General features: G+C 42.2%; 1 protein-coding gene across 2 annotated transcripts in view; it reads right to left on the bottom strand.

Annotated features, from left to right (window-relative positions):
* Positions 1–1,106: 1,106 nt before the first annotated feature.
* The window catches only part of LOC124137940 (sodium- and chloride-dependent glycine transporter 1-like), a 62,098-nt gene continuing 43,946 nt past the window's right edge, over positions 1,107–19,258 (bottom strand). For both annotated transcript variants that reach the window (XM_046504377.2, XM_048397634.1), the window contains 5 exons: positions 11,465–11,596; positions 7,143–7,242; positions 6,758–6,858; positions 6,419–6,586; positions 1,107–4,992 (listed from right to left, as the gene is read on the bottom strand). In XM_046504377.2, the coding sequence (XP_046360333.1) occupies positions 4,777–4,992; positions 6,419–6,586; positions 6,758–6,858; positions 7,143–7,242; positions 11,465–11,596 (717 nt within the window). In that variant the 3' untranslated portion in view covers positions 1,107–4,776. The remainder of the gene's footprint in view (positions 4,993–6,418; positions 6,587–6,757; positions 6,859–7,142; positions 7,243–11,464; positions 11,597–19,258) is intronic.

Here is a 19,258-nt window from a genome sequence, read left to right as displayed (position 1 = left end):
TGTACACGTCAATGTAACATATGACACAGCCAAGACTTCACACGTCAATGTGACATATGACACAGTCAACCAAGACTGTACACGTCAATGTAACATATGACACATCCAAGACTGTACACGTCAATGTGACATATGACACAGCCAAGACTGTACAGGTCAATGTAACATATGACACAACCAAGACTGTAAGGTCAATGTAACATATGACACAACAAAGACTGTAAGGTCAATGTAACATATGACACATCCAAGACTGTACACGTCAATGTAACATATGACACAACCAAGACTGTACACGTCAATGTGACATATGACACAACCAAGACTGTACAGGTCAATGTAACATATGACACAACCAAGACTGTACACGTCAATGTAACATATGACACAACCAAGACTGTAAGGTCAATGTTCCATATGACACGACTAGCCAAGACTTCACAGGTCAAAGTGACATATGACACAACCAAGACTGTAAGGTCAATGTTGCATATGACACGACTAGCCAAGACTTCACAGGTCAATGTGACATATGACACAACCAAGACTTCACAGGTCAATGTGACATATGACACAACCAAGACTGTACAGGTCAATGTAACATATGACACAACCATGACTTCACAGGTCAATGTGACATATGACACAACCAAGACTGTACAGGTCAATGTGACATATGACACAACCAAGACTGTACAGGTCAATGTAACACATGACACAACCAAGACTGTACAGGTCAATGTGACATATGACAAGACTAGCCAAGACTTCACAGGTCAATGTGACATATGACACAACCAAGACTGTACAGGTCAATGTACCATTAGACACAATCAAGACTGTACAGGTCAATGTGACATATGACACGACCAGCCAAGACTTCACAGTTCAATGTGACAATATGACACAACCAAGACTGTAAGGTCAATGTTGCATATGACACGACTAGCCAAGACTTCACAGTTCAATGTGACAATATGACACAACCAAGACTGTACAGGTCAATGTGACATATGACACAAGACGTTCTGCTACCCGCTCCTAGGCCCATGCACTTGAACAATTTTCGCGTCACCAAATACAGTTGAAAAGAAAAGACACACATATTTCAGCACTAGAAAAACGATTTATTCTTGTTCGTTTCAGTGAAGTGATAGTGATTTTGTGTCATGCCATCAAAATTTTATGGTTGATATATCTTAAATTGAATAAACACAGCTGATCTTCCATACTTAGAAAATAGAACACACACACGTTATTTCACTTTGGTAGGATAGTCATATTCGTATTTGACAATATGGCTTACGAAATTAAAATGCTTACATCATTAATCATAACATGTGCATGTGTCGCATCACGGCGGAATTGGATGATATTGATGCTATCACGATACCTAGTTGTTTGTATTACAAACGGTTAATACCGAAAGCGTTGATGAGAAGATAATCTTTGGCATGTCTGACCAGTCGTTCTAATCGAATGAGACAGTATAATGCCCTTTAAAACGAAAGCAGAGCTGTTTCAATATGGACAAGCAAGTGCACATGATATACGAACAAGCATCAACCCGCTCAATATGATGTTCTTGGAACATATTAAACAGGTCATGTTTCAGTTATTTAACACAATGGAAAACTAAACACATGTCAAATAACGATATTTGATTATTTCAGAAACTCCAGTTTGAACAAATGTGTTCTAAGGAATCGTGGAACCAACAACCTACTCTTTAAAACATAATTTACAGTGAACATAATATTCTTAAGTTCAGGTTAACGTATAGTTTTACATGGCTACGCTTCACCCAACAAGAAGGGGAGAATACAGCAGTATTTCGAAATCTATTTGAAGATTTTTTCGGAAGCCTTGCCAAATCATATACCATGCCTAAAAACATATAAAAAACTATAAATTTTATTTATCAATTCTATACTTCACCATTTGTTACATTTATCCTGCACGTTTTTGATTTTTTAACAATTGCTAATATCAGAACTGTTAATGATCACAATAATAATTTTGTACCGTGATCCCTTAAAGGTGTTATGACTGATTAAGTCGTTCTTTGTGTCATTTAACATCCATGTCGAATCCAAAGACACAACATTAAAATGAAAATTGCAAAATGAAAACTAATATTCAACGTACAATCTGTACGAACGTTCATCATACACACATAAAAAATATATTCATAAAACTACAAACATCATCATGACAATAATATACATATCAACTCTGACATTGTGACTGGTATGTGAATTGCTCACACATGTAAGAAAATGAATCGTGGGCTATACCCCCACAACAAGAACTGAGAAAACAAGTAAGTTGTTAACTGGATGAAGATGCATGTTGTTTTGCATGAGTTAACGTGGGTGAGATTAAAAACAACAACAAACACTATTCACCGTCTCGTAACATATCTAGTTTTAAAATAGCTATGCTGATCATTTCACTACTTACTTGTTCTGTCACATTATAAAGCGATTTTGTAACATTATTTTCAGAAATCCAAAGTGACTGTTCTTGGGATTCTATTTCATACGGACTAACAATATATATAGCTGGAAATAATACACACATACACACACACGTACAATCTGTAGTTACGATATATTCACCAACAATATAAACTCACATTGACCCCTAATGATTTCTACATGACGGTTAGGACTATCCATGCACTGACATTTTTTTAAGCGACTGCAAACATCTCGGTCTATAGTTAAAAAGATCGCAACCGTGGAAGTGGGGTCGGGAACCACGCTGTTTCAATACCGCATGTATATAATCTCTGCAACGAACTCTACTGACTTAGTCTATACAAAATATTGAAGGTTCATTTATAAGGCAGTACGTCACAAATCGCCGCTACAATAGGCTAGGACACAAACAGTAAACAGACAACACTCGTCTTAATAAACTGCTTGATGAACAAAAATAAGAGATTGAATATATAAATTCATTGTTTGTCTAGTTGGATTAAGACTTAGATGTGTAAGTACACTGGTGTCTACAGTACCCGCAAAAACTGAATCAGACCTTTTACTTGAATGCCACACATTTTCACACACAGAAACAGCACCATTCAGACAAAATCAGGTGACAGCTGACTTGCCAAGATCCATTTTATTCAGCTATACGTCATGTTGTAAATAATAAAAAATACCCCACACCTACTGCAGCGAAAGTGCACTTCGCGTATAATGACATCACTTCCGGTTCATGCGCTTCTGGCTGATGACATCACTACCAGATTTTGAAAACACATCGTTAGTACAGTACAGCTTTTGAACGGGTCAGCTTCATGTGGAAGGAAAGCCCGGGTATGGTGCTGACAAACTTGTCTTCTTGATTGAGTGAATGAGGGGTCTTGTTTGAAAGTACACTGTGGCGAGAAATGGAGGCATTGAACATTTGGCGAGTTTAGCTGATGAACATTGTGTCATTATAGACGTTGTAGGGTATATACATGTACATCAATATTCCATGGACACACAACTTACTGAGACACAGAACATCATTGGAAGACAATGTCGGGTTCATCAGCAAGAATGGATATAATACCGTTGGCACCACGTATTTCGTAAAATTAATGTTGAGACAAATGGATGAATAGTATTTGAACAATAATGAACATGTTATTGTCATTTGAATGAAAGAATAATGAAATTGTGATTCTAAGCAGTTGTTTATATTTACTATTACAATCTTCTCTAAATTTGGGTCATATTTCTAAGGCATTTTTCAATCATCTTAACAATAAGAATATTTTATCACAGTTTAGGCGAGCAAAAATTGTGTTTAGAATAAGTTTGATCTATTTCGACATTAAAGCTTCAGTACAAAACAAACTCATTGGGAGATAGGTCACAGCTATTCAAGGTCAAGGTGACATTGCGGTACAGTTATTCCCTGCGGGTGACGCAAAGCAGCCTCCCTGTGCGCATGTCTGGTCTAAAATCAATAGCAATGGCGACAAGGGCTGGATCCAGGCATAGAATGCAGATATAAGGCTATCGCTCGGGACTAGTCATGTCAGTACATTACTAAGCCATCTCAATAATTCTACAATGTGTAAACATATAGAGACATGTTCTCGTGCATAGTGAAGATAAGGTTTGGTAGGATCTGGGTCCGTTAAAAAACTGCAGCTGCGAATATTAACATAGCGTTTGAGATCGGAGGGAATGTGACGAGTCTTCACTTATACATCTTTTCAAACATTCACTTCTGATTATACTTAATCTGTAAAATACATGTATATCAACTCACAGAAATTTACATTTGCTTGACACAATGACCCACATACATTGCCAAAAAAAATGTTTTAAAAGAGGCAGTTAATAAGTTAAGACAGATCTGGCAACCCATTAATATTAACACGCAAATATAATTTCTAAATGATTGTTTGTGTTTTGTTTTTTGCAAACATGAAGACATGCATTGGTTTCTTTGAAAATAAAATGGTCGGCCCCAATACAAATCAGTACTTGACCTGTAAAGCTTTGCTACCATTATCCATGGTGAACATATCTTTACCACGGAGGTTGGACTGGAAGGTGTGTGTGTGTTAATAAAACAAGTTGGTCGTACAGAAACACCTCCTTTGGCAACTGATGTGGTAACAGGATACGGTTCGATGCATGCTTGAAAACTACACTTACAAACTTTTCAAAGCGTTTCATAATTGAGTGACAAGCCTCGTCAAAACTAAGATCCAAATTTTCGATATGTTCTCTCTGACACACTATAACCCATCGTTTAGGATCGTTTTCAGGAAATATACGTCTGTTCGTTGAGGAACTTGGAGTGGACTGTGACACCATTTTGGGGACAGTCGTCAATGGCGATACTTGTGGCACTAGGGGACGACACCGACAGTTCCCCTGTCCGGTTGAGGGGGTCCTTTATTTCAGAGAAGTCAGAGTCACGGGGAAGGCTCTCAGCGGGACCCCAGTCGGCCGACGGTTTCTTGGTTTGGATGAAGCGCTGGAATAGAAGTTCAGCAGATGAACTATGTGGGTTGATTGAGATGTTGAGACCAGTGAATGAATGGGTTGGGACTAACGCTGCTTTGAACAGTATTCAAGCTCTTTCACGGCTTGTCGGGTTCATGTGGGAGGAAGGTGATGCAGGTCTTTAACCACTTTAGTGAAACCTACGAGGGTATGGTGATGATAAACCTAGAAAAATTATCGGGGCGATAGGTTTCTGGCGTGCCCAAGGGACGGAACACGGCACAGCGAATTGCGGCGAGGAAAACGACTGGGCCACCCGTGCCCTAATCCGGGGAACCAGAGAAGATCCAGGATAGAATTGAGCAACCCATGCTTGCCGTAAAAAGGCGACTATGCTTGTCGTAAGAGGCGACAAACGGGATCGGGTGGTCAGGCTTGCTGACTTGGTTGATGCATGTCATCGTATCCCAATTGTGTGGATCGATGCTCGTGATATTAATCACTGGATTGTCTGGTCCAGACTCGAGTATTTACAGACCGCCATCATATAGCTGGAATATTACTGAGTGCGGCGTTAAACAACAAACCAACCAAACCAACCTAATCCGGGAAATTCTATCAGTGGAAATTGGTGTATGCCGCTTTTATAAAATTACAGATATATCAGGATGGGTTGTAGTAAGGTATTAGATTCCATAAGTTCCATCTCACACTACAATATCTCCACATCATCCGAGCCATTATTGACTCAGCTCGCAACCCATTCCACCCCACGCTATCCCCTAACAACCCACACTTAATACATCCATCACCACAATCCACAGGGTCACCCGTCACGACCACACCCGATTTCCCCCAAACAACACAATTAATACATCCACCATTACAATCCAACCGCCGTAACCCAATGCAACACTATCCTCAAAGCAATCCCACCTTATTGCCTCCACCTCCATAATCCACCCGCCATAACCCAATCCAACACTATCGCCAAAGCAGCCCACCCTTATTACATCCACATCCACCTGTCGGAACCTCATCCACCTCGTCAGGTAACACACAATATATGCATTCACCACCAGAGCCACTATTCTTGTCCGTCCAGCAACATTCGTTTAATGTTTAAACATGGTGACTGGATTAGCTCATTATTACGGAAGCCTTTAGGGGCCATTTGTTTTTTGTTTTTTCTTGTTTTTCTTGAAATGTCAAGATACTAAGTTGAAATTTCAAATCAGTATCTTGTAATTTCAACTTAGTATCTTGTAATTTCAACTTAGTATCATGAAATTTCAAGAAAATTAAAAACAAAACACAAAACAAATGGCCCCAATAGGCTTCCTTGCGTTATTCCATAAGTGACCATATTCTGCCTCCTCATATCTGAGTTGTCAAGCTGGGAAACAGCCATAAAGGGAGTGAACCCTTGCGATCACGTGAACGGATGAGTTACATACCTTAATGAAGGGCCCGGACGCTCTGAAGAACTTGTAGACGACGAAGATCGGGATTGGAACCACGGACATCATACCAATCATCCAACCCGCTGCAATGGCGCCAACTGGGTATGTGTATTTATCGTACGTTGGTGCCTGGTAGCTGACAAAGGCCGAGACGAGGGTGGTCTGTGTAGAGGGAAATAAGATGAACACATTCCTCAACAGAAACAGTACTATTACCATAAGAAAGATTTTTAAAACAACTATTTTTATCGTTGTTGGCTGTATTGAAGACCGTTGTATTGAACGTAGTATTTTTGTTTTGGTAAGTCACGTGACAGGAAATCGTCTGCTTACAAAGAGAAGGACCGGAGTCACGAATTTCCAGCAGATAGTGAAGAATTGCGGGGGTCGTCTTCCGATCATCATGCTGATGTCATCACTCAGGCGGTCCGTTCCTAAAACGGAAGCACATTCTTGATTAAATATGTCAACACGCAAAGGCACGTCGGGGCGGAAGGTTTACAAAATGGTTCACAAAAGCTAATCACGTTCTCAAGTTCCTCAAGATATCAGCAGAATGTCAGTTTAGCGGCCAAACCAATCAAATATACGTCTCAGTCATTGAATTGTTCCGCACAAAATATTAGTTTTTTATCTTAACTTGAAACTCTCGAAAATTCATATTTCTTACCCCTTCTAATCCCCCTCCTTCCAATTGCCCTATTCCCCAAACACGTACCGTATATCCAGGCGAACACAACACACTCCACAAAGCCGATCAGGGGAAGACCGAACGAAGTGGAGTACCAGTCCATCAGTTGGAAGTAGTAGACACCCGCCTGCAAACCATGAGATAGATAGAGTGAGTGAGTGGACTTTTAACGCCGCTAGGAACGGTATTTCAGCTTAATTCATACAGTTTTGGCGCAGTGCATGTTCGAGGGAACTGGCGCAATACAAATGTCAATAATTATATACAGATTAAAATTATATAAAATGCAGCAAAGAGGGTTTGGGAGGCTGGTTAGGCTGGTTACGCTCATCATCAGCTCAGGGCCCTTGCCCCCACTACACGCAGCCCAGACAGCGAATGGAACTTCGATAGTCCTGATTAGTAATAACGAGATACACACTACCCTAGATAGTCTAGGTCCCTATTTGAAGTGACATATGTCTATTAGGTGTCAGGTACAGATTTCAGGAAATTAAGGCGGATGTACAAAATTATGAAATACATTGTCAGTTCACGATGACGCATAAACAAGCAGATATCACTCCACCTGATTAATGTATAAATGCGCACAGATGTGTACAGGCAGTAATCAAGTCAGCCCACCGCATCACATGCACATGCCTCAACTCGTGTTATTCCGGGGGCAAATCGCCTTAGCCGGAAATGCACGAGTGGTTACGAATCCATCAAGTTAAGGCGATAGGTTGAGACTGTGACAACACACGCTTGAGTCTCAATGTTTAACTTCGCAGCAGCTGAGTAATCGGCTCAAACTGGTCTCTGGCGATCGCTCTAGGCAAGCGGACAATCCTGTGATCGATAGCGATTTCACTGCTGGCATCCCCTTGCGTTCCCCGCTTGCTTCCAGCGTGTCATTGCAGTCTTAGCATCGGAAACAAAACCAGTCATCTCAGGGTCACCCGACACATACCGGCTGATGTTAAACGATAGACACCGACAGGGGTGATGTCAAACGATAGACGCCGACAGGGGTGATGTCAAACGATAGACATCGACAGGGGTGATGTCAAACGATAGACATCGACAGGGGTGATGTCAAACGATAGACATCGACAGGGGTGATGTCAAACGATAGACACCGACAGGGGTGATGTCAAACAACAGACACATACCTGCTAGGGGTGATGTCAAACGATACACACCGACAGGGGTTATGTCAAACAACAAACACATACTTGCTTGGGGTGAAGTCAAACAACAGACACATACCGGCTAGGGATGATGTCAAACGATAGACACCGACAGGGGTGATGTCAAACGATAGACACCGACGGGCTAGGGTTGATCTCGAACAGGGGCGGTCGGGTAGCCTAATGGTTAAAGCGTTTGCTCGTCATGCCGAAGACCCGGGTACAATGTGTTAATCCCATTTCTGGTGTCCCCGCCGTGAAATTGCTGGAATAATGCTAAAAGCGGCGCAAAACCATACTCACTCACTCACTGATGTCAAACAACAGAGCCACACAGGCTAGGAGTGATGTTTAACAACAGACTCATACAGGCTAGGAGTGATGTCAAACAACAGACCCATACAGGCTAGGAGTGATGTCAAACAACAGACAATACAGGCTAGGAGTGATGTCAAACAACAGACAATACAGGCTAGAGGTGATGTCAAACAACAGACCCATACAGGCTAGGAGTGATGTCAAACAACAGACAATACAGGCTAGGAGTGATGTCAAACAACAGACAATACAGGCTAGAGGTGATGTCAAACAACAGACCCATACAGGCCAGGAGTGATGTCAAACAACAGACTCATACAGGCTAGAGGTGATGTCAAACAACAGACACATACAGGCCAGGAGTGATGTTTAACAACAGACCCATACAGGCCAGGAGTGATGTCAAACAACAGACTCATACAGGCTAGAGGTGATGTCAAACAACAGACACATACCGACAGGGGTGATGTCAAACGATAGACACCGACGGGCTAGGGTTGATCTCGAACAGGGGCGGTCGGGTAGCCTAATGGTTAAAGCGTTTGCTCGTCATGCCGAAGACCCGGGTACAATGTGTGAATCCCATTTCTGGTGTCCCCGCCGTGAAATTGCTGGAATAATGCTAAAAGCGGCGCAAAACCATACTCACTCACTCACTCACTGATGTCAAACAACAGAGCCACACAGGCTAGGAGTGATGTTTAACAACAGACTCATACAGGCTAGGAGTGATGTCAAACAACAGACCCATACAGGCTAGGAGTGATGTCAAACAACAGACAATACAGGCTAGGAGTGATGTCAAACAACAGACAATACAGGCTAGAGGTGATGTCAAACAACAGACCCATACAGGCTAGGAGTGATGTCAAACAACAGACAATACAGGCTAGGAGTGATGTCAAACAACAGACAATACAGGCTAGAGGTGATGTCAAACAACAGACCCATACAGGCCAGGAGTGATGTCAAACAACAGACTCATACAGGCTAGAGGTGATGTCAAACAACAGACACATACAGGCCAGGAGTGATGTTTAACAACAGACCCATACAGGCCAGGAGTGATGTCAAACAACAGACTCATACAGGCTAGAGGTGATGTCAAACAACAGACACATACAGGCCAGGAGTGATGTCAAACAACAGACACATACAGGCTAGGAGTGATGTCAAACAACAGACACATACAGGCCAGGAGTGATGTTTAACAACAGACCCATACAGGCCAGGAGTGATGTCAAACAACAGACACATACAGGCTAGGAGTGATGTTTAACAACAGACCCATACAGGCTAGAGGTGATGTCAAACAACAGACACATACAGGTCAGGAGTGATGTCAAACAACAGACACATACAGGCTAGGAGTGATGTTTAACAACAGACCCATACAGGCTAGAGGTGATGTCAAACAACAGACACATACAGGCTAGGAGTGATGTTTAACAACAGACCCATACAGGCTAGAGGTGATGTCAAACAACAGACACATACAGGCCAGGAGTGATGTCAAACAACAGACCCATACAGGCTAGAGGGGATGTCAAACAACAGACAATACAGGCTAGAGGTGATGTCAAACAACAGGCCCATACAGGCTAGGAGTGATGTCAAACAACAGACTCATACAGGCTGGAGGGGAATGTGGGTAGCCACACACTGATTACAATTGGACACCCGTTCGAAGCACCGAAGGGACGTTTGTTTTACAGCAGAGAGTGAAGAATTGTGGGGGCCGTCTTTCGACCATCATAATATGTAACCCAGGTTACTTTCTGTACATTGAGTTGTACCCTACCCAAATTCGGAATAATGATTGTGCTTTAATAATAGTCGGAACTGTTTTCTGCAATGTTCAGACAATATTACAACAAGGGGCACACAAGGGAATCAAACCCGCATCTTCGACGTGATTCGTCAACACTGTAACCACTTGGCTATCTCACTTCTCTTGATTAACCTGTTGCGAGTGTGAACGGATTAAATTTATCGCGGCTTTGAACAGTATCAGAGCTCCACCTGACCATCAGTTTAATGTGGGAGAACAACCAACTAATAGGTGATGCAGAGCTTAGACGATGAGGTCCTGGAGCCTGGACATAGTCCTGACAAACCAAGAGTCAAAATCAGATCAAATCTGGATTCGGGCCCACCTTCATAGGATACTGGTGGGCCTAAGGGAGACAACTAGCAAATTGCGGCCCGTATTAAGTGGAGACTAGGACATCGGAGGACATCCTATTACAGGTCACACCAGAACGACATTTCCCCCGACCAATCAGAGAGTCGTTTACCAGATCGCGAAGGTGAAAGTCTGAATGTGTTTTCTCGTCATCTAGCTTCCTGTCTCTCGCTTCAATGCAATAAATATTTGAAACGAAAGAGACCTTCCATAGTCCGTGGGATGTACTGCCATGCAATCTAGGCTATCTATAAGACATTCGACATTTGTCTTTTGTTCAGTTTTGAATAGAGAACTTGCTTAAAATATTTTTGAAGCGTAATCTGGAATAGAAGTCGCCATTTTGAAAAGTCGTAAAGCATAGGGAAGCTGCTTTCTTATAAACCAATGTCGACTTCCTGTTTGACATTTCATTGGTCCGTCAAAGTTCGCGAGAGGTCGTGACCTGTAATGGGATATCCGACCTGTAATGGGATGTAGCGGTGGGGAGCACAAAAATCTAATTTGATTGGCGAGAGATTCACAGAACAATGTCGTCGTTATTCCAACAACTCGTCTACAGAATCTCCTCTTGCAGGCAAATAATGATATTTTTTCGGTAACTACAGTTATTTCTCAGGTACTCTAGCACACAACACTCAGGAATACAGTGACAAGGACATTGAAGGTCTTACCGATGTTGTCAAGGGCAGCCCAAGGATGAAGAACCCGCCACAGATAGCTGCAGTCACCAGTGTTCTCCTCTTTGCTAGCTGCCGCGGGAAACTCTCCAACACAGTGCCACATATGATCTCCGTCATTCCGAACTGAAACGTTAGATGTCATCGTAAGGCGAGTTCGACTGGTAACCATAGAGAGTATTTCGCAAATAATATTCACGGTTTGGGGTTATTTCTGGAGACTTAACTGTGTACATGTTATTGGAAAGGATAAGTCAAATTCCCTAATACCTCATGAAAAAGGTTCCATGTGACTACTAGTTTTATATGTATTTGTGAAGATATATTGTTGTGTCACTTATGCTTCTAAAGTGATGACAACTAACCCAGTGTGATTGACTGAAAACGCCCTTATTGTAAATATTATTAAAATACCAAAAGGCATCATTTAATTTGAGAAGGTTTTGGTTGAGGAATGTTGACTTGTAGTTGAATTCTGCTCCCTACCGCTACCGGCAGTAGTTGATAGCAAGTGCCGTTTCAGTATATGTAAGTTGCACCCCCCCCCCCCCCCCCCCCCCCCCCCCCAACATACACATCCCCCCCCCCCCCCCCCCCCCCCCCCACACACACACACACACACACACACCTAGCACAAATAGGAAAATGGAAACTAGTAATAAATGACTGACTGACTGACTGTCTGATTGATTGATTGATTGATTGAATGAATGACCACCCACCCACCCTCATGAATGAATGAATGAATGAATGAATGAATGACCACCCACCCACCCTCATGAATGAATGAATGAATGAATGACCCACCACCCACCCTCTCCCCATTGAGCAGCATGTTTTTTTCCAACGATTTATTGAAGTGAGTAAGCACCCCGTCATGACCACGATGACAAATAACTTTCCAAAAAAGAATAGAATGATCAATATATCATGTCGTTATTTAACGCAACACTTGAGTGGGCTGATTGACGACACTTCACAGCGGCATCACGACGGTTGCAACTACGGTGATATCCCATAGTGATTCATGAGCCCACTGGGACTTCCCACGCTCTGCACGTACCACTGGGATATCACGTTAGGCACACTCGTGCCAGGCTTCGTGTAGACTTACATGCAGTCCCGAAGTAAAGTCCTATATGAGGTTAAACACAAATATTTCCATGACTGATCCGACGAATAGTAAGGAATTCTCAAGTCTGTTAATTTCAAGCCTAGAGATGAGATCGGGTAAGATTACAGGCTGCTCGAGATGAGAAAGGATGAGAGCTTGGGTGAATATTTTATTATTTAATTTATTATTAAATTTGATGTCGAGTCTACGTGTCCGTTCTTGTCTTTACCTACATTATAATTACTGCTTCAGATTTCGCCGCATTTCGATCAATAGAAAGTTCGGTGAAAATCGGTGAAATCCTGCAATCTGGACCTCCCGTATCCCAGACATATACTATTGGCTTCGTCTGTGTCTAAATTGAAATGATATGGGGTTTCACGTCGAGTCAAGATGATTATTATTATTTACCTGCCACCGTCGCATGGTAGGATTACTCTTGTGGTGTCAACAAAACACATGCGTTTTATGCACATTTGGTGAGTAGCAGGTGCTACCAGTTGGGGACAGCATGCTGTTGTAAGCATCTGGTGCCATCACCTATTTTCAATGATCCATTGATAACAGTTTCACGGCTATTTTGCTTTTTTCGCCCAACTGAATCTGTTTCGTCGGATAATTTAGACTGATTATTCTATGGCGTTTCCGTTATATATTTATATTGTGTAAAACAAAGATCCATTGGTGATAGATCTTTTTCCACGTTTCAAGAACACAAAAAACAACAATGAGTCAACAATGAGTCAACCACAGTCAGCCACGTGGGAACACATTAATGTAAACAGTTAATCACTTTTACGATGATCAATGCAATTCAGGGGGCAAAATCAATCGCATATTTTGTGTGTTCGGGTATAGAATCAGTCACTGGTATTGAATGAGGGTATTATTAAAGTCATACGAGATGTTGGTATCTAGCTAACTGCGGAATTTTCATTTCCCCTGAAAACATTTAGAATCCAGTTTAATATTTGCCCTATTACGGCAATCTCGGGACAGAGTTATCTGAAGATTGTTTCTGATCAATATATTGTAATATTTTAAGCTTTTCCGGCTCCACTCGCCCGTTTGTGACTGATTGTTCTCAAAGGCTGTGTATGTGTCCTGAACGCACGTCTGTGTATGGTGATGACAGTTAAGTAATATACAGGGCGCAATAGTGCTATACAAGTCATAAAAAGCCTGCATTCCGCGTGATTCATTATGAAATGCATATCGGGTGAATGAGTTCTAAGTTGCGAAGATATAATTTTCATTCCTGGCATTTATTTAGGAGATGAACACACTGTGTTTTCACTGTGGAGCTAGGTTACCTGTAGATTAATCCGCGCTAAATTTAACATTTGAGACCTCGCTGCATGTATTGCCACGCATTGTAGTAACCGCAACTTTGCATTTTGGAACCTGTAAATGTAGATATAATTATTTAAATATTCCTAATGACAATGACTAAAAATAAGGACTATTCTATGAATATTAGGGGCGGTCGGGTAGCCTAGTGGTTAAAGCGTTCGCTCGTCACACCGAAGACCCGGGTTCGATTCCCGACATGGGTACAATGTGTGAAGCCCATTTCTGGTGTCCCCCGCCGTGATATTGCTGGAATATTGCTAAAAGCGGCGTAAAACCAAACTCACTCACTCACTCACTATGAATATTAGCTTCCGCGGTGATGTGGCCGCCAAACCATCTGTTTCAATCAGAAGGCCCAGCCCTTACTGTAATGCTATAACCCTAAATGAAGCAAGTCTAGATTTTCCATGGGTTCTGAAACTCTCATCTCACTGGGGCTCCTTGTCAATTAAAATGGATTTATTGTTTCTAGTATCAAAATTATATCTCTTCAGAGACTAGGCGTTAGTCTACCGCGGTTCCTGCGGCCGACCCAGTTGCACTGGCCCAAACCCTAGTTCTGCCTGGGTGGCCAATCCACACGGAAACCACAACCTCTGACGCAGTATCTAGCATAGACTTGCACAAGTCTCTAAGGCAATAGCTGTTAGTATAAATCATTATTTCTATCTTATGTAAATAATAAGAACAAGTTGTCCCTATAAGAGACTGGAGTCCTTGTAGTCCACATATCTAGACTTGCTTATTAGGAGGATAGAATAACTACACATCCATGGACTTATCATTCAGTACAGCCTTGGAGCAAGGCTATATCTAGCAGGAAATCCGTTCACAAGATGTGCATATGGTTATCAGGCAATGGTTGCAGATTCAAGAGTAATTACATGTGGTCCATGGTTCTCTTCACAACAACATCCGCCTGCACATTCTTGTGTCAGGTTGTAAAACCCGTAACTCCCTACGCAATGTTTGCTGGAATCGCTGCGGTATTATTACTCCGGTCGAAGGATCAGTGAGCATTCGGTTGTTGCCATTCGCAGCTCCCTGGGGAATATACACCTAAGCTGCCTTGGAAGCGCTAGAAGGTTAACAATCATTTCGTTAAGATCCGGATAAGAATAGGTCTTCAGCAACCCATGCTTGCCGTAAAAGAGGATTAACGGGATCGGGTGGTCAGACTCGCTGACTTGGTTCATACGTGTCATCGTATCCCATTTGCGTGGATCGATGCTCATGATGTCAGTCACAGGATTGTCTGGTCCCGACTCGTTTATTTACAGACCTCAGTCGTATAGCTGGAATATTGCTGAGTGCGGCGTTAAAAACAGCAAAAAACCCAAAACATCCCTTTCTACCGGGTACCCATTCACTGCTGGGTGAATAGAGGCTTATTTCGAAAAGGTCGCATGTGCTACATGTGTTGGACAGGATCGAAAAAACGCTCTGGAGTTAGGCAGCCGAACACGGTCACCCACCAAAGCCCTCAAATAGATATATAATAATTAGAATTCATAATTCAAGCTAATTCAGGTTCGACAAATCGTTCGGATTATGATATTTGGGTTATTAGTACCTATCGGTGATCGCGACAGAGGTCTACTGTCAAAATCACCTTTGGCGTATCTCCTACACAGTATTAGCTCCCTGTCATACCCATCACAAAAGGCACCGACTCACTCATTCATATTTCGAAATCTTTAGTTCTGTTTACATCGCATTCACATGATGTTGTAACCTATGAATATGTTACGCAACGGTGACTATGTTGGGTTTAACGCTGCTTTCAACAACGATGAGCTTTGTAGTCCTAGATTGACTAGATTGTAGTGAAAACCATACACTTGTTACACAACTTCACGCACGACATCAACGGGATATAAACAAGTGATCTCGGAGCCAGTATACTCTGTCTGAGTGGGTACTTTGTTACACAGTGGTGTTTGCTTGGCAATATGATCGCCGTTATCTGTCTTAAAGATCCACCCTCCCAAGGCCCCTCTGCATAAGGACCAGCACTGAGCCTGTTAATGGAATGTCATTTTGTAACTTGAAACTCCACAATCTCTGCTCAGATCTGAGCACATTCTGCCTACTGGAGGACATAGTATAGGGTATCCATGTTAAACTGCGACATAATATCATCTATATAACGGGCATTGGTCCGGACTCGTACAAACAGCCATACAAACATGTTGCATGCGTCCATAAAAGCGAAACACACTTGAATACGACATTAAACCCAACATCACTTAATCTCCCTCACCTCATCACGAGTGGTTAAAGCGTTCGCTCGTCACGCCGAAGACCCGAGTTCGATTCCCGACATGGGTACAATGTGTGAAGCCCATTTCTGGTGTCCCCCGCCGTGATATTGCTGGAATATTGCTAAAAGCGGCGTAAAACCATACTCAGTCAGTCAGTCAGTCACCTCATCACGAAAACATGCCTCTCTGGTTAAGCTTGAGAACAGCTGCGCAGTCTACCAGTGGTAGGAAGTGTGAGTATATCGAACATACAGTAAAACCACGATCAGCCACCAGGCTTCTATAGCCAGGCCTTCTATAATTGCGAATAGCTGATCACGTTGCCGATCCAGCCAATAAGTCAATATTAATTCGCAGTCAGTCTGTATTTTGGCCACTGCCCCCTATTGTGATCACAGACCAATGTCGTTAGTAAGAACTACAGTTTTCTTCGCTGTACGATTCCCAGGCTCGTAGAAGCAAAACAATAACACCTCTCGTAACCTTGATTCCGTGCCAGCCGGTTCAGTCATAGAAGTCGGTTGTTTCCCGCGACACTGTTTATGTCAGTTTCCCCATGTGCCTCACATGCTGTCGCAGCGAGTATTCGGTTTCTCGCATACATGACTCCAGCAAAATTGTCCTGGTGCATGATGTTTGTTTTGTTTCTTTGATTGTTGTTTAACGCCGCACTTAGCAACAACCAATGCTTGTCGTAAGAGGCGACCAACGGGATCGGGTGGTCAGGCTCGCTGACTTGGTTGATGCATGTCATCGTATCCCAAGTGCGTGGACCGATGCTCATGATGCCAATCACTGGATTGTCTGGTCCAGACTCGATTATTTTCAGATCGCCGTCAAATAGCTTGAATACTGTGGCGTTAAACAACAAACAAACAAACAAACAACTGACTACCTATCATGTTGGGCCCCTCTTACAACCAGCATATGTTGCTGAGGAACTCTTCTAGCCCGACAGGTGGTATAATTTATACAGACACGCGTAATTCGGTACAAACTGGAAAACGTACAATAAAATATCAATAATCAATAATTCATCAATTTATGTATGATATAATGTACCTGTCCTGGTTATTGCGACTGCAAACAAGCATTCCAGAAAAAGAGATCAATATAATGGCTGTTTGGTCGTAATTAATATACCTACTAGCTTTTAGGCTTTCATTATTTCATTAATAATACCAGCACAGTTTTTTTGTCTCCATATTGTCGGAGACACTGAACCAAAGAAGTTGCAAGTTCACATGATTCTGAGTATCAACTACGACGCCCTAATTTGTTGATTTTAAACATGGCCACAACTACAGCCATCTTGAAAACCCATCACAGGCCATTATTGTTCATGATTTTATGAAATTTAGTTCTTGGTCTAGTGTGGGTTATTTTATTTTAATTTGACCGTGATTTGACCTTTGCGATTGAACCATGTTCCTAATTTAATTTTCCCACCATGGTGACACCTAAAGTTGTTCAGTGAATGAGTGAGTGAGTGAGTTGGGTTGAACGCCGCTTTTAACAGTATTCCAGTTATATCGCGGCGTGTCAGCTTAATATGGGAGAAAAGCCCGAAGTGATGCAGGTCTCTGACGTTAACCACTTCGGTGAAACCCACGAGCACGGGTATGGTGCTGACAAACCTAGAAACATAATCGGGGCGAACCGGGATTCGAACCCACAATCATAGGTTTCTGGCGTGCCCAAGGGACGCAACTCTGCAAGCGAATCGCGCCCCCTAAAGTTGTTCACGTGTTCCGAAAATAACTATTAATGGCCATCACTCGGCCACTTTGTGTTGCAAATGTTATATTATGTTCTAATCAGCCTTGCTTGACAACGGTATAAGGATATATATCGAAACATCGCAACTACAGTAAAATAAATAAGTTATTGTGGGCCCAAGGATTGTAGCTTGCCATGGTAGAATATGACACCTTTGACGTTACTTAGCCCATTTACACCTCCAGGTACATTAGCCTACATTGTAAAAACGAGCTGTTTATCACATTACGCAACGGAAGCCTGTGTTCGGAGTGCTATGTCGTGTTTAAGGTAACTTTAAAACTTTGTATGAATGCGTTTGTTCCGCAGCTGTTGCAGAAGGGTGTGTCAGCAGTATCCACAAAGACTGAGAGTGATAAAGAATTAACTTGCTTACATAACAACAGGCGGAGGCGGATGGCTAAAGGGTGTCATATTAGGTATGAAGTCGGTGTGTAGGATATCAGCTTAATAAATATTTCACAAAGAGTTTGCACATTCTTCAAAATGTCAAGCTCGGTCATGGTGACCTCGCTGGCATGTCCGACAGCTGGGGACCATATGAACCCGGTATTCGTCGAATAATCCATCAAGGAACAAAGAGCATGTATTGCGCTCTTAAATTACCATGTGTTAACCGGTAAGCGGTATTTCACGTGCCGACAGGCTTTGAGGACATCACTGGTTATTCTAAGGTCAACTTTTTAAAAAATTTACAGCACGCGATGTCTTACCGTTGGAATAAGGGCTAATGCTTGCGTATGTGATTAATCGGAATCTACGCGTTGCAGGTGTGTGTATATTGCAAATGAAGCATGGATGGCTTTTAAGTGCATTGCCAACTTAACGACGCCTGTGTGTGTGTTTGTGTTCCTCTCTCTCTCTCTCTCTCTCTCTCTCTCTGTGTGTGTATGTGTGTGTGTGTGTGTGTCGTAGGGGTGTGGTTGGGGTGTGGTGGGGGTGGGTGGTGAGTGAGCGACTTAAAATTTAACGTCACATCGGCATTATTTCAGCCATATCGTGACGAGCAAAGGTATTATATTCAAAATAGATATATTTAGATTGTATAAAAAACCTGTCTTCGAAGAACAGTAAAAAAATAAATATGTATCACAGATTTTATTTAAAACTAGTGGATAACCTTAAAAATATAACACCATACGTAACAATACAAGATAAAAATGAGCTATAGATCGCCAGCTACTGAAGAGAGATCACCATGCTAGTCGGAGGTGGCGGTGTATGTATATATTTTAACATGGAAATGGCAGTCTTATCCTGGAAATTTAACTGACCCTT

The sequence above is a fragment of the Haliotis rufescens genome, unplaced genomic scaffold (assembly GCF_023055435.1).
Source record: "Haliotis rufescens isolate VD_foot unplaced genomic scaffold, xgHalRufe1.0.p SCAF_17, whole genome shotgun sequence".
In the NCBI taxonomy this organism is placed as follows: Eukaryota; Metazoa; Mollusca; class Gastropoda; order Lepetellida; family Haliotidae; genus Haliotis; species Haliotis rufescens.
The sequence above is the reverse complement of the archived record's forward strand: the minus strand, read 5'-3'. Positions and strand labels throughout refer to the sequence as shown.